Raw genomic sequence first — 14,243 nt, 5'->3', positions numbered from 1 at the left:
TTCCTAGGCTAATGTTAGCTTAGCACTGCTAACGTAGCATCCAGGCTTCCAGCATCATCAGAGGGTTCATTAGTGAAGATGATCTTGATGAACTGAACCTGGAAGATCATCAACTTTTGTTCACCAGAGCTGATTTACTGGTTCAATCACCACAATCACATGGAGCGATCCTATTGGCTGCTGGGGGAGGAACCAGGAGATGACCACTTCCTGTTGAGGGAGGAACCAGGAGATGACCACTTCCTGTTGGTGGAGGAACCAGGAGATGACCACTTCCTGTTGGGGGAGGAACCGGGAGATGACCGCTTCCTGATGGAGGAGGAACCAGGAGATGACCACTTCCTGTTGGGGGAGGAACCAGGAGATGACCGCTTCATGATGGGGGAGGAACCAGGAGATGACCACTTCCTGTTGGTGGAGGAACCAGGAGATGACCACTTCCTGTTGGGGGAGGAACCAGGAGATGACCACTTCCTGTTGGTGGAGGAACCAGGAGATGACCACTTCCTGTTGGTGGAGGAACCAGGAGATGACCACTTCCTGGTGGACTACAAACATGCCTTATGTCAGGTTTAGCAGGATAACTCAAAAAGTTGTTGATTCATTTCAATTAAAATTTGACAGGATGATGGAAGCTGATGATAAATCAGTGGGAACTGATCCCGGTCTGATGTCATATTGCATCATGTTCTTACAGCCACATTTTTTATGTATGAGTCTGCAAACGTCCAGCACCTAAACCCCTGCAGGCAGATCCTACAACAAACTGGCAGCCATTCCTGTCATTCTAATTGGACGAGGAAAGCTGTGGTGAATGTGTGATGAGGTTTAGTGAAAATACAAACGAGTGCATCAAAGCAGCTTTAAGTGGCCCCGTTTCGTTGGAAACACCTGGTTTTGTTAGCAGACAGACCGCAAACGCCCTGACCTCTCGCCCCCGTCATCAAAGGGAAGTTAGAGGCAGCAGAATGTCTTCCTCTGTTTTGTTTTTCTCTCATGCAGCTGCCAGCCTCATAGATACAGATGTGTTTATGATTTATGACTCTCTTCTATGGAAAGTAGCGAGCGTTTTTGCCAAAAAGTTGCGAGAATTGTTGCTGGAGGCTTTTCTGAGAAAAGCTTCATTGATGGGTCTGAACTGAAGTCAAATCTGGCAACAAAGTTCCTGGAACCACTCAGCTGCTCTCATTTGTACTCCAACACAGTTTCATGCTCTGAAACGGTTTCACCAAAGCCTCCTTTTCTTACACGCCTGGCTTGTGGCTGTCACGTTTATGATAAATTGGCCTGTGCCCCTGCAAGGAGTTTGAAGTGTCTGCTGATTCCCACAAAATGCTGAAATATATCAGAGTTTTTTAACATCCATGTGGAAGCACTCAGGACAAAGCCTGTTATTCACTTCGCTTGTTGCCTCTTCGCTTGTTATTTGCTTGTGCGCTGTCTGAATTGGCATTTTTCAAATGATGCAAATATCAGAGACAAAATAAACAGGAGGAGGAGCTTCACAGACAACAGAGATAACAGAGACAACAAAGACATCAGAGGCAACACAGACCATGATGTTTCCAGAGGAAATCCATGAACAATCGAGGGGTTGCCAGGCCCCTACTATTACTACTAATGCTACTACTAATGCTACTACTAATGCTACTACTAATGCTACTACGAAACAACTAATAATAATTCTATTCAATTATTTTTATTCTGAGCAATTTTATGAACACAAGTGTGCTTTACAAGACAACAAGAATGAGTGAGGAGGACAATCCTGGGCTCCCCCTTGGAAGCAGTGTTCGTACTTTTACTTCCTGAAAACAGAAACCAAAATTGTTTCTCTTTGCTTGTTTTGGATATTCATGTTAAAAATGTTGTGCTTTAACTGGAGTGATAAGTGACCAATAAACAGACTGACCCCAGATTGTTAGGCAGGTTTGTAATGGAGGATAAAGATGTCCTCTTGTGCCATAACACCTCCATGTTGAAAACGTGAATCGAAGCCACATCAAAGACGTGAAGGAAACTGTTCCGAAGCTGCATGAACTCACATCTTCCAGTGAAAGTTCAGGAGGACATGGCGGACTGGGCTGGAGGGAGGCCGACCGCGTCTGTGTGAGGCTGAACAGCTCAGTAAAATGTCTGAGGAAATGAAAGCTCAGACCAACTCAGATGGTGATGGTGGAAGTCAGTGATCGCCAGCGCTCAGAAGGAAACACAATGCTGCCTGGTAACGCAAGATTACAGCTTTGTGTTGGAGGAGAGGTGATTGTTGCACCAATGTTCCTGTGAAATGTGGATTCTTGTAAATTCATCTACGAGCTTTAACAGTGACTTCAGCCTCGGAACCATGAACCAGTTAATGTGGTGGCTGAAGACAACAAACAGCCCGAGGGAGAAATGAGCTGTGGTAGTAGTACTAGACCTAGTACTAGTACTACGAGTAGTACTCGTAGTACTAGTAGTACTCGTAGTACTAGTACTACTCGTAGCAGTGCTACCAGTGTTAGGAGGTGTCAGCCTGAGGCTCTGCAGGTCTGCAGCCTCCTCCTCCAGCAGCATTAGTCAGGGGTCTGGGAGGTGAGAAGCACCAAGACTCAAAGGAAAAAGTCCAGTCAGTGACCTGCAGCTGTGAGACAGGAAGGAGGACAGGAGGAGAAGAGAGGAGGAGAGGAGGAGGAGACACAGACTCTCTTGAGGTCATCCAAAACCTCATGCTAACATGCTAAATCAGATGCTCCAATAGAATGTGAGATATTTAAACTGTCTGACAAATGAAACGAAGGACTGTCACCTTCATCTAAGAGACAAGCGTCCATTGCTTGGGTCTGTGTGTAGGATGACACCCTGGAGGGTCCAGCCTGGGGGACTGATGCTCCGTCTCCAGCTGTGTAGACAACAGCATCATCTGCATACAAGTGATTCGTCCCAGATGCAGGTTCTCACTTAAATTGAACAAAGAGCTGGAATCTGGAGGAGGACGAGCAGTTGCTCTGTGTCTCTGGGAGTGCAGAAGATGAGTTCACTTTAGCGACGTTCATCGTTGAGCTGGAACGGATTTGAAAATGAAACTCAGCTTAAGTCAGCAGAAATCTATCCGAGGAAAGATTCAGCGCCGGCTCAGCGTAGATGAGTCGTTAGGGTTCGTGCTGCACTTTTGCCTGCATCATCTTGCACTGCAAGTTTTTACAGTCAGCTTTCAACAGGCTGGTGTCCGTGGATGAGGAGGCTTTAGAATGACTTTGATCCATTTGGTCTGCTGACGTGGGAACCACAGACATGAACATCCAGTGTGAAATGCGGAGTTTAGCTGGCGGCGGTGAACATGACATGTGAGATGTTCATTTGTAGAAGAATATGATGTACTAGAGACAAATACAGGCTGAAGTGAAAGATGCTGTGTGATCAGTCCTTGTTTTCTAAGTTGAGTGTGTTCTGCTAGAACTGAGAGACTCCTGGTGAGCATCTGACTGTCTCCCTGTGTGGAGACGCGGCGCTGTGAAGCCTCCCGGGGAGGCTTTCCTAAGCACTCCTGCTCTACAGCGGATAAATGCCTCGTAGCTCTCAGCGAGATGAGTATCAGCCTTCCTCAGATGTTTATCAGGCCTGTGATTGTGGATGAAAAGGACAGAAAACCACTCGTCTATTCACAGCGCTGCTATCAAAACACATCAGGCGCTCGCTGACAGGCTGCACTCTCCCCAGAACATTGTGTTCATGGGGGGAAGCACATTTCCTGGCTTTGAAAGCAATCTGTACATCCACCACCCTGGGGGGGAACATCCTTGTCTTACAAGGACCACACACACACACACACACACACACACACACACACACACACACACACACACACACACACACGCGTGCACATATTCATAGACACAAAATACAAAAAGGCCTCTGAAACAATACACAGCTGTTTGTGTGTGTGTGTGTGTGTGCACGCGCATGTGTGTGTGTGCCCTGAACATGGACTAGCGGTGTGGCCCTCATCACTTTAGGCCAACCTTAACTGGCTGATCCTGGCAGGAAGCTTTAGTCTCGCTACAACTGGTCCTGGTTCTGGTTCTGGTGCTGGTCTCTGGTCTCTGTGTCGATGCACATCAGGTGAGATCCTCAGAACCTCCCACGTGTCCTTATTTTGTATCTGTAAGTTTACTCCATAATATGTGGTGATGTCATCCAGGACAACAAGCTTCACGCTCAGCTGTTGGCCTCGGGGGAGGTACGCGCTCTCTGAGTTCACCTCAGAGGAGTTGTGGTTTTCTTGCTGAAGCAGCAAAACAACAGAAGTGGTTCTCTTGTCCCTCAAAGTCTGTGTGTCAACTTTGTGTGGATTCAAGTTTTATCCAAACGAATCTCAGCAATGACAAAACTCCTGAAACGGACAGAAACGTCCTGATGAGGGACAGTGCAGGACTCGTGTGTTCACTGAGACAGGAACATTGGAACAGACTGTCCAAGTGTGTGTCTCAGAGTGTGTGAGTGAGTGAGTGAGTGTGTGTGTGTGTGTGTGTGGGGGGGGGGGGGGTGGTGGGCATGTTTGAGCATAGTGGTGCAAATATTAACTTTGTCCAAAGTACATAAGTGTTTCTGCTGAATTACGAGGCGCAGATGTCAGCAGAGTTAATGTATTTGAACCCCGAAGTACCTTGAACTTCAAACCTTCGTCATAGTACTGTTCATAGTACTGCTGTAGTACTGTCACATGCCGCCACACAGTCAATGCTGCCTCAGGTCGTGTGAGACAGATGATGATAGTCAGTCATGATGTCAGAGGGGGTAAAGTTGCTCTGTGTGCATTACATGAATTAATAGTTAGAGCAACATCACTAGGTGGCGCTATGAATGTAATGTAAACTTGTAAAATCATTATCTATGTGCTCCCCCGCCCAGGCTCCGCCCCTTCTCCATGTTTGGTGAAAGTCCGCCTCACAGTTTCCGTTTAATCCTGCTGACAGACAAATGCCAGCAAACACATTATAAGTGTTCTTGCTGATGGTTGTGAATTTGGTTTAAAGCGTTTCTTTCATTTCTGTATGTCTCTTTCCTTTTCGGCCCTCCTCCTAGCAGCCATGATACTTGTAGTCCCCTGAATGTGCAGCATTTGGAGCTCTCTGTTAGCGAGTGCAGCACAACTTTGTGATTGATGAGCACGAAAACACTGGCAGCCAGTCAGTGAATGATGGGCGTCACCAAAAATGACGTTAAAGAAAAAAACCCAATGAGTCAGTCACTTAACTATGACCTCAAAATGTATCAAATCTAATAAAGGTTGGCTGTGAGCAGCTTTGTGAAACAGAAACAATGAAGAGAAGAGAGGAGAGCAGCAGGAGGAGTACGGGCAGAGGAGCAACAAACCCAAATGAAGGAGGTCCAGAGTTAGCGGTACCAACTGTGTCCAGCAGAGGGCAGCAGGGTACCAGGGTACTCAACTCAGAGGTTCACAAATAATCCGCTGGATTAAATTTGCAAAACTTTTGCTCCAAAAAAAACAACAACCCAACCTTCTGTACCTGTCTGCAGGAGGCTGATGAGACATGAGGTTTTGAATTGTTACAATGATAATTTTAATAAAGTTTCTATGTAATAAAGTACACAGCGCCACTGTTAAAATGACATAATCACACATCAGATTAGATAATATAACATACCATCAAATCATAGACTACAACATATACTCACAAAAGAAACGTAGCGCCCAAAAATGTTCAACAATCATGAACTGTTTGTTTGTTTGTTTGTTTGTTTGTTTGTTCAAAGGACAACTGCTGCTCCTGTTTCCAGGAGACCAGTAAACAAACAGATGACACGCTGGTGTGTTGTCACACCATTTTATGAGCTCTGAGGTCACGGGGTCAGGGGTCAAATGACTGCTCGGCTCAGGCGTCTGGGCCCCTGCCGGTGAGACCAGAAGTCCCTCACACTGTTGTTGGTGTGCGTGGGTGAGATGTTGGTCAGCAGCCCCACGCCGCCGCGTGCCGTCTACTGATACCCTGCTAATATAAGGTCATCATCGTCACACCCTGGGCTGGCTGACCTTTCCAGGAGCTTCCTGAATTCCAGTGCATGAGGTCACTCTTCAGATTGGAATAATTCACAGGAAATTATTGATCCGTTCAGGTCATCGAAAGATAAAAATGGAAACTTGACTTTGAACTTTATTTCTATTAGAAACGCTCCTACAGAACCAGCTGATCATGTGATCACATGCTCTTGTGCCAGATTGATCTCCAGCAGCTTTCTGTGCAGTTTAATAAAAAGTAAAGACGCCAAACATTGGAGTCGGAGCCAATATCTGATTTCCTGCTATTTTCAATTCTGATTCTGGCCAATAGTCAATATTTAAGGTCAGTACCCGTTGATGGGATATTCACTTTCAGAACTCACTGAAACAAATGTGCTGCCGAAACTTTGGCATTTTAAGAAGCAGCATTTTTCTGTTGTTGCAAACATCTGGAAAAGCCCAGAATCACAACCATCATTCATTGTGGTGCACCTCCAATCAAACGTGTGTGCAATGACTTCTGAGTGAATGAGGAGCAGTGGTCCTCCCTGTGGCCCCCAGCAAGAAGGTTGTGGGTGGAGCAGTGGTCCTCACTGTGGCCCCCAGCAAGAAGGTTGTGGGTGGAGCAGTGGTCCTCACTGTGGCCCCCAGCAAGAAGGTTGTGGGTGGAGCCCCGGCTGCAGCACGGGGTCTTTCTGGGTGAGTCTCCATGTTCTCCCTGTTCCTGCTGGATTCTCTCTGGTACTCCAGCTTCCTCCACAGTCCAAAGACATCAAGAGGGGACCAGGTTAATCCAGACTCTAAATTGACCGTAGGCGTGGCTGGGAGAGCCAATGGTTGTCTGTCTCTATGTGTTGGCCCTGCCATGGACTGGTGACCTGTCCAGGGTGAAGGCTGCTGGGATAGGCTCCACCCCCACCACCCTCAACAGGAGAAGAGGGGAACATGGAGGGAGGGATGGATGATGGATGATGGATGATGGAGGGATGATGGATGAGTTGCTGTCATGGTGACTGGCTGAATGTTTTGTAGTCACCCTCCTGCAGTCTTGTAACCTCCAGGTCAAGAACCCATGATCATTACAGCTGATCGATCACTGATCAGTCAGGAATCTGCTGATGCAACAGAATGTAGATTCACCACAAACATGTTTACTCCGTCTGAGCCTCTGTTGCTGTTTGCTGCTGCTGATGATGGCCACGTATTTCTGCAGTGATGTCATCCTCCGCCACGTTGTCCCTCTTAAGAAGCTGATGACAACACACGTTTATTCTGAGCTAAACATTTCTTCTCGCTCCTCTGATGGATTCATGTCCAAATAATTACATGTTTATTGTTACATTGATTTAGAAACATCAGATCTTGAATCGCACATGAACTCATTCTTCGTCCGTCTTATTAAGATGAGTTTGCTGGGAGCAAAAGTGAGATAAGTCAACCAATGGAGCACTGCAGAGATGAGGTGGGACAGGAAGTGGTCATGTCAGGGAGGAGGTGTGTTTGTAGTCCTACAGGAAGTGGTCATGTCAGGGAGGAGGTGTGTTTGTAGTCCAACAGGAAGTGGTCATGTCAGGGAGGAGGTGTGTTTGTAGTCCAACAGGAAGTGGTCATGTCAGGGAGGAGGTGTGTTTGTAGTCCTACAGGAAGTGGTCATGTCAGGGAGGAGGTGTGTTTGTTGTCCAACAGGAAATGGTCATGTCAGGGAGGAGGTGTGTTTGTAGTCCTACAGGAAGTGGTCATGTCAGGGAGGAGGTGTGTTTGTAGTCCAACAGGAAGTGGTCATGTCAGGGAGGAGGTGTGTTTGTAGTCCAACAGGAAGTGGTCATGTCAGGGAGGAGGTGTGTTTGTAGTCCAACAGGAAGTGGTCATGTCAGGGATGAGGCATTTTTCTAGTCCAACAGGAAGTGGTCATGTCAGGGAGGAAGTGTGTTTGTAGTCCAACAGGAAGTGGTCATGTTAGGGAGGAGGTGTGTTTGTAGTCCTACAGGAAGTGGTCATGTCAGGGAGGAGGTGTGTTTGTAGTCCAACAGGAAGTGGTCATGTCAGGGATGAGGTGTGTTTCTAGTCCAACAGGAAGTGGTCATGTCAGGGAGGAGGTGTGTTTGTAGTCCAACAGGAAGTGGTCATGTCAGGGAGGAGGTGGGTCTGTAGTCCGACAGGAAGTGGTCATGTCAGGGATGAGGCATTTTTCTAGTCCAACAGGAAGTGGTCATGTTAGGGAGGAGGTGTGTTTGTAGTCCAACAGGAAGTGATCAGGTCAGGATGAAGTGTGTCTGTTTGATGATGCTGGATGCTGGTTAGCAGTGTTAAGCTAACATTAGCCGGTGGAGGAACCGCAGCCACTGGCACTCTTTTGGGAGCCTATCCCAGTTGCCATCCCCTTAACAGGATATGTGGTAGAAAGTGGATGGATGGAGGGATGGAATGATGATGCAGGCCATCAAACTACATGAGACCGGTTTGAGAGTTTGTTTCTTCTGTGTCAGCTGACCAGAGACCGTGGCAGCTTGCCGCTAATGGAATATTTCCCTGCTGGTTTTGCCTTCATCCATCAGAGCAGAAATAATCGCTCCTCTCCGGGTGCAGCCTCCTCAAGTCTGCCTGGCAACCGGGTGGAGACTCAGGTGTATTTTTATTTGACAAGCATTGTGATCAGTGTTGGTGTCAGAGAGGACTGTCAGACAAGTGTAGCCTGCAGCAGCTGATGGATGGAAAGGTTGAGCCCTGATTCAAAATAGGAATCACATAAACACATCGAACATGGATTCAGACTGAGAAAACGAACTTTGGGCTCAACCGGGTCCTGTTCCACCTAAAGAGACCCTTCTTGAATGCTTAAATCATATATAACACAATCATGTGACGCTCCTCACATGGGGGCTGCACAAAAACCTCAACACACACACGCCACTCGTTGTGTGAAGTGCGGTGTGATGTCAACCTCTCTTCGCTGTTTCAGAGGCAGGAAACGTCTATCTGGGCTGTGTCTCCTCCTCCTGAGGGTCACTTTGTTTGTTTAAGGGTTTAATATTTAGCTCACACACACTCCTCTCTTCTCTAGCGAATAACTAGCTTCACTTTCAGGTCTGTAAACACACGCGTGGGTCACACTGACCAGCCGGGATGAGCAGCTGGAGGTCTTCCTCCTCCTTTTGCAGCTTTGTTCTCTGAGGACTGAGGAAGGATGGGACCTCGCACTGCCGGTGAGAACCGCGTCTGTGGCTCCAGCCTGGACTCACACTGATGCTTCCACTCTCACAGAGCCTCCTCAGACACCAGCACGTCAGACACGTCCTACTGGTTGTTGACGCACCGTCGTTCAAATTTGATGTTGTGTTTTAAGCGATTCTCTTTTAATACTTGGCGATTGCTTGAATATATCTTTTAATTGATTCATGAATGTTTCTACCTTCTTCTTGTTTCTTGTCAGTTTTCCTGGATGTTCTGAAAGGTACCATGCAGACCTGAAGAACGACACTCGTCATTCTCATGATGGCTGCTCTTGTTATTCGTGCGCCTGAGGACTGGAGGCTTTTGTTGGTCCCATTTGTGTCATTGTGACATCTCACCAACACTTCTGGGATTTTTTACTTTACTTTAGACTACAGGAGGAGCTGGGAAGATTTAGTAGGTCAAAGGTCAAGGTCACAACGGCACTGTTGTACTTCCAGGTGTTCATGCATTGCCTCCCTCAACTTACTGGTATCTGAGAAAAGATTTCAAAAGAAGTTATTGTGCTGAGTAAAGCTTTAACCAAACGAGTAGTCAGTCTTTATTACATTCACTGAATTATTCTGGAAAAGTTGGGTCCAAGAACAGTAACCATGGCAACAAGAGGACGTGCTGGATCAACATGAACATCACATGGGATCTGTTGTTCCTTCATACTGAGGCCATGACACCAAACATCACCCATCATCGCTGTGTCATCGTGTGTGTGTGTGTGTGTGTGTGTGTGTGTGTGTGTGTGTTTCATCCACAGAATTATCTAAATGTCAATTAATCACATGCTCAAATTCTTTCTTTACAGATGAAATTCATCTTTCTCTCCTCAGTAAAAGTCAGCTGTTCTTGAGGCAGCTGGAAAGAAATCAGAATTTTTGATTTGTCAGTGTTGGTTTGATCTGATGGCATCATCTCTCTCTCTGTCTCTTTGTGTCTCTGTCTCTCTCTGTCTGTCTGTCTCTGTCTCTCTCTGTCTGTCTGTCTCTGTCTCTCTGCCTCTCTCTCTCTGTCTCTCTCAGTTGCTCCTGCTAAGGAGGTCAATTGCTTGGCAGGAGGGCGGAGTCAAGGCGGAGCCCGCCTGAGGAGCAGCAGTGACGGCAGCAGATACAGTCGGACAGCTGCTGGTCTCCATGGCAACTCCACTTCCTCTCCAGTGCTCTCGAACCCCAAATCAGGTATACAGCAGCACCAGGAGGGGCTAACACAGCGCTAGGTGTCTGATTCGATCGGATCAAGAGATCGACTCACTGGACGTGCGGTTCTGCATTTTGTTTGTTTGTTTGAAAGTCAGACGTAAAGACAAGAGCAGAGTCGGTTCTGTGTCCGACCAAATCAGTGATCAGTCGATGGTCCAATTTTCTACACTGGTCTGAATCAGTTCTTTCACTTCTAGTCAGGGTGCAGTACTCTGCTAATTCTCAAGTCAAATATCTTGGAGTTTACCAATTGCGTCAGCAGAGGTCGCCACTGCGCAGCAAAACTACTTAATGTTGCTTGAGACTGAGATACTGAAAAAGCTATTAAAAATTGTGTGCTTGTTGTTCATGTCTTAACTCCTGACGGTTGAGAGTGTAATTCAGCCGGTTTGTTGGTTGTTCTCTGGGTGGAATTTTGACTTTGCAAAGAACTGAGTTTTGCCTTTTCAATGTGGCCTCTCAGTCCTGAAGAGACCAGTGAGCACGGAGGAGCTGCAAACACCAGGGGGACCTTACGTCAAGAAAAAGTTTACGGTACGTTGCCTTCTTCACCTCTGTCACCGTCAGATTATCTTTCAACGATTCTCAGGGAAACAGAAGGAGACCTAAAAGTCTACAAGTGTGCGTCCCTCCTTCAGCACACGTGTCATGAGAGGGTTCTGCTGCTTGGGTTTGAGTTTCTTTAGGCTTTTTCACACCAGCCGGAAATGTCTTTGTCCAGATTGTTGGCGATGCAGTCGGTTGGGGGTTTGTGGTTCGAGGAAACCGGCCATGTCACATCCAGGCCGTGGAGCCCTGCGGCCCTGCAGCCACTGCTGGGATGAAGGTAGGAATCATGGAAATGTGGTTGCTGAACAACTGTATTAACTGATTTGTTCAGAGGGAACCAGAACCAGCCTGTATTTCAAAGAGGTTTCGTCAAAGGAAACGACGCCTGAGCACATTCCTGTCAGACCTTCACCATCCATTCAATATACCAAATAATATCATATAATATGTCACAATGGGACCAGTGGACAGACGCCATCAAATTTACCCATTATCCCATCCCAGCCTTTCAAAAGCAAAAAATCTTTGAAGGTCAACAGTCAAGGTCACTGTCACCTCACATTAACGTAACATCACGTAACACAAAGAGGCAACTTCCTCAAATTTGGCACAAATATCCACTTGGACTCGACTGAAGTGAAAAGACTTCAGAGGTCCCTGTGGCCAATCGGATCACTCTTAGCTGTGACAGTGCGTCCATATGAGACCTGGACCTGTGAGAAAACTGCTCTCCCTCTTCTTCTTCTCCATCAGGTTTGTCAGTTTGTGGTTTCTGTAAACGGCCTTGATGTTCTCAACATGGACTACCGGACCATCAGCTACCTGATCCTGACAGGACCCAGAACCGTGGTGATGGAGGTGATGGAGGAGACAGAGGAGTGAAAGGGAATTCACGTTCAAGGACTGAAGCACGGCAGAGTGAAAGAGGCGACGGTCCAGTCAGGAGGGAAACCAATCAGCCGCCACCTGAGGAAAGAACTGTGATGTCATGGTTGTGTAGTAAACAAACGCTGAGTATTTGAAGAGGGTTAAGCTAACTCAGCTAACTAGCGTTCATGTAAATCTCTCAACTCATGAGACCGACCAGATAAATTAACCACAGGAAAAACCAGTGGCTGCTTTCGGCCTCCGTGGGTCAACTGACCACTGGTGTGCCCCCCCCACCTGTGTTTACTTCTCTATCACTCCTCCAGTGACCTTTGATTGCCAGAAAGGAAGTGAGTTGAACTTAAGTTCTTTGGTTTCAAGTCCCAGTTACAGTGATGCTTTGTACTTGAGTGTGTGTGTGGAGGGGGGTATTACTTATTACTTAGAATAATATTACTATTATAGAATATTACTTCAAACAGCAGCTCCTGAGAAGCAGAGGCTCGTCACGGCCGAACGTGTCGCGACCGCCGTTTCTATTTATTCCTTCATGTTTTCTCCTGTCTGTTTCAGCTCAATTTATTTGTTTTGATTCTACTTCAAGCCGGAAATGTGACGAGAATAAAAATATGAAAGAGGACTTGGCCGAATCTTGCTTTCATACACTGATTCATCTCCTCTGCCCTCTGACCTCTGACCCCTCCAGGCTTCTGTACCTGTGCCTGGATGTGGGCTACTCCCTCCATGAACCCCAATGGCCCCTCCCACACCTGTGCTTACTTTTCCACCACTTCCAGTAACGTATGATTCCTTGAAAGGAAGTGAGGAAACACACAATGTGTTGCATTTTTTGTTACTATAGTAACAGCTTGACTCAGTCATTTAATTGGACGACTGTCTCCGTCCTAGAAGGCGCAAGAGCCGCGTCAGCCTCCGCCGTGTTGGTACGTCCATCAGATTTTCTTACATCTGCTTTCAAGTTTTTTTTCTCCTCATTGGGGAGGAAGTTTCTGGATGCATCCTGGACCGAAACCTCCTGCTGTTGGTGTGAAAGAAGAAAGGCCAGCGTACATAAACATGAACGCAGGACATGTTCACCGATGATGGCGAGGCTGAAGGGGCCGCCTGGTGACCAGGTGACCTGGATCAACAGGTTACATCCAGAAACACTCAGCACGCCGCTCTTCAAGTCAGCTGTGTAGCGTAGCACTGCAGGCTTGGCATTCACCTTCTGGGGTCAACACACCTGACATCATCAGGGATGACCTTCTTACCTGGCGCCTCCACAGTAGAAGAACCCACCTCAGGTGTGGCTGGGCTCCCGCTGAACCTCCTGCGGCCAAATCCCAGCTACTCTGACGTGGCCTGTCGTCTTCAGGTCTGAGCTGAACTGCTGAACTTGGCTTTCAGCTGCTGCTTCCACTTTGTGAAATTGCTGCAGGGAAAAATGACTGACATTCCCTCTAGTCGGCACTGGGAATCCTCCCAGTGATTGATGGATCTCCAGGAGTTTGTTGGAGGTCAAAGTCAACAGTTCATGCCATGAAGGTCAGGAATGACGGGGTTACATGAGGTCAAGAGGACAGCACGTTTCACGAATCATCAGAGGAGATTTGGTAACTCATGGAGACTCCTGAGAGAACAGCGGCCAAAGGCATTTAGTTGGTCATCGCTTTTGTTTTCTTGTGCCATTTAAGGTCGTGCGTGTCCTTTGACCCCAACACAAAGCCTGAATGGTCCAGCAGATAACGTCATGATGGGTTCCTCCGGTAGTTTGCTGTCATTCAGTCTTGAGTGTTGCAACAGAACCTCAGTGACTGAGACTTTCCCTGCTAGGTGCTGCCTCCTACTGGTAACATCAGAGAACACACCTGTGAGAGACTGCAGCGGAAAACTACCACAGGTAAAAGGATCCAGAATTCATTGCTTCAGGATTAAACAGAAACAGGGCAGGGGACCAAGCAGAGGTGGTGTGGGGGGGGGGGGTTTAGGGAGGGTCTTGTTGCAGAGGGGGGATGAAGAGGGGGTTGAGAGCCCAGAGGAGAGCCAGAGTAGATGCACGCACCTGGGCATGAGCGCTGTGGGTCTCCTGCAGGAACGGTCCCAAGGTGCTGGAGTCAGACCTTCCGTGGCTGAGAGTCGGAGAGCAGAGAGACGAGTCTGAGTTCCACGAGTCTGATTCCATTCACCAAATAACCTCCGGCCAAAAGAATCATTCCCCGCGGACCCGCAGCTGCAACCTCAGAGAGACTTCCTAGCAGAATAAAGGTAACAACCAGCTGTCCTGATGCGAGAGCTGGAGCCGCCCCCTGCTGGCCATTGGAAATACTACAAGTTTGGCCTCACTTTTCTCACCGTGAGGTGATGTCCACTTTCTTATTCACGATATTTACATCCAAACACAC

At 47.5% G+C, this 14,243-nt stretch overlaps 1 protein-coding gene across 1 annotated transcript; it reads left to right on the top strand.

Annotated features, from left to right (window-relative positions):
* The first annotated feature begins 9,067 nt into the window (after positions 1–9,067).
* On the top strand, positions 9,068–12,460 carry LOC147240202 (DEP domain-containing mTOR-interacting protein-like). Its single transcript, XM_086193760.1, has 5 exons — positions 9,068–9,204; positions 10,246–10,401; positions 10,886–10,956; positions 11,144–11,248; positions 11,725–12,460. Exons 1-5 carry the CDS (start codon positions 9,186–9,188, stop codon positions 11,851–11,853), a joined length of 480 nt encoding a protein of 159 aa, XP_086049886.1. The 5' UTR covers positions 9,068–9,185; the 3' UTR covers positions 11,854–12,460.
* Positions 12,461–14,243: the final 1,783 nt, after the last annotated feature.

This window comes from Aulostomus chinensis, chromosome 22, assembly GCF_037954235.1.
Source record: "Aulostomus chinensis isolate RoL2024-O1b breed Wild chromosome 22, RoL_Achi_v1.0, whole genome shotgun sequence".
Lineage (NCBI taxonomy): Eukaryota > Metazoa > Chordata > Actinopteri > Syngnathiformes > Aulostomidae > Aulostomus > Aulostomus chinensis.
The sequence above is the reverse complement of the archived record's forward strand: the minus strand, read 5'-3'. Positions and strand labels throughout refer to the sequence as shown.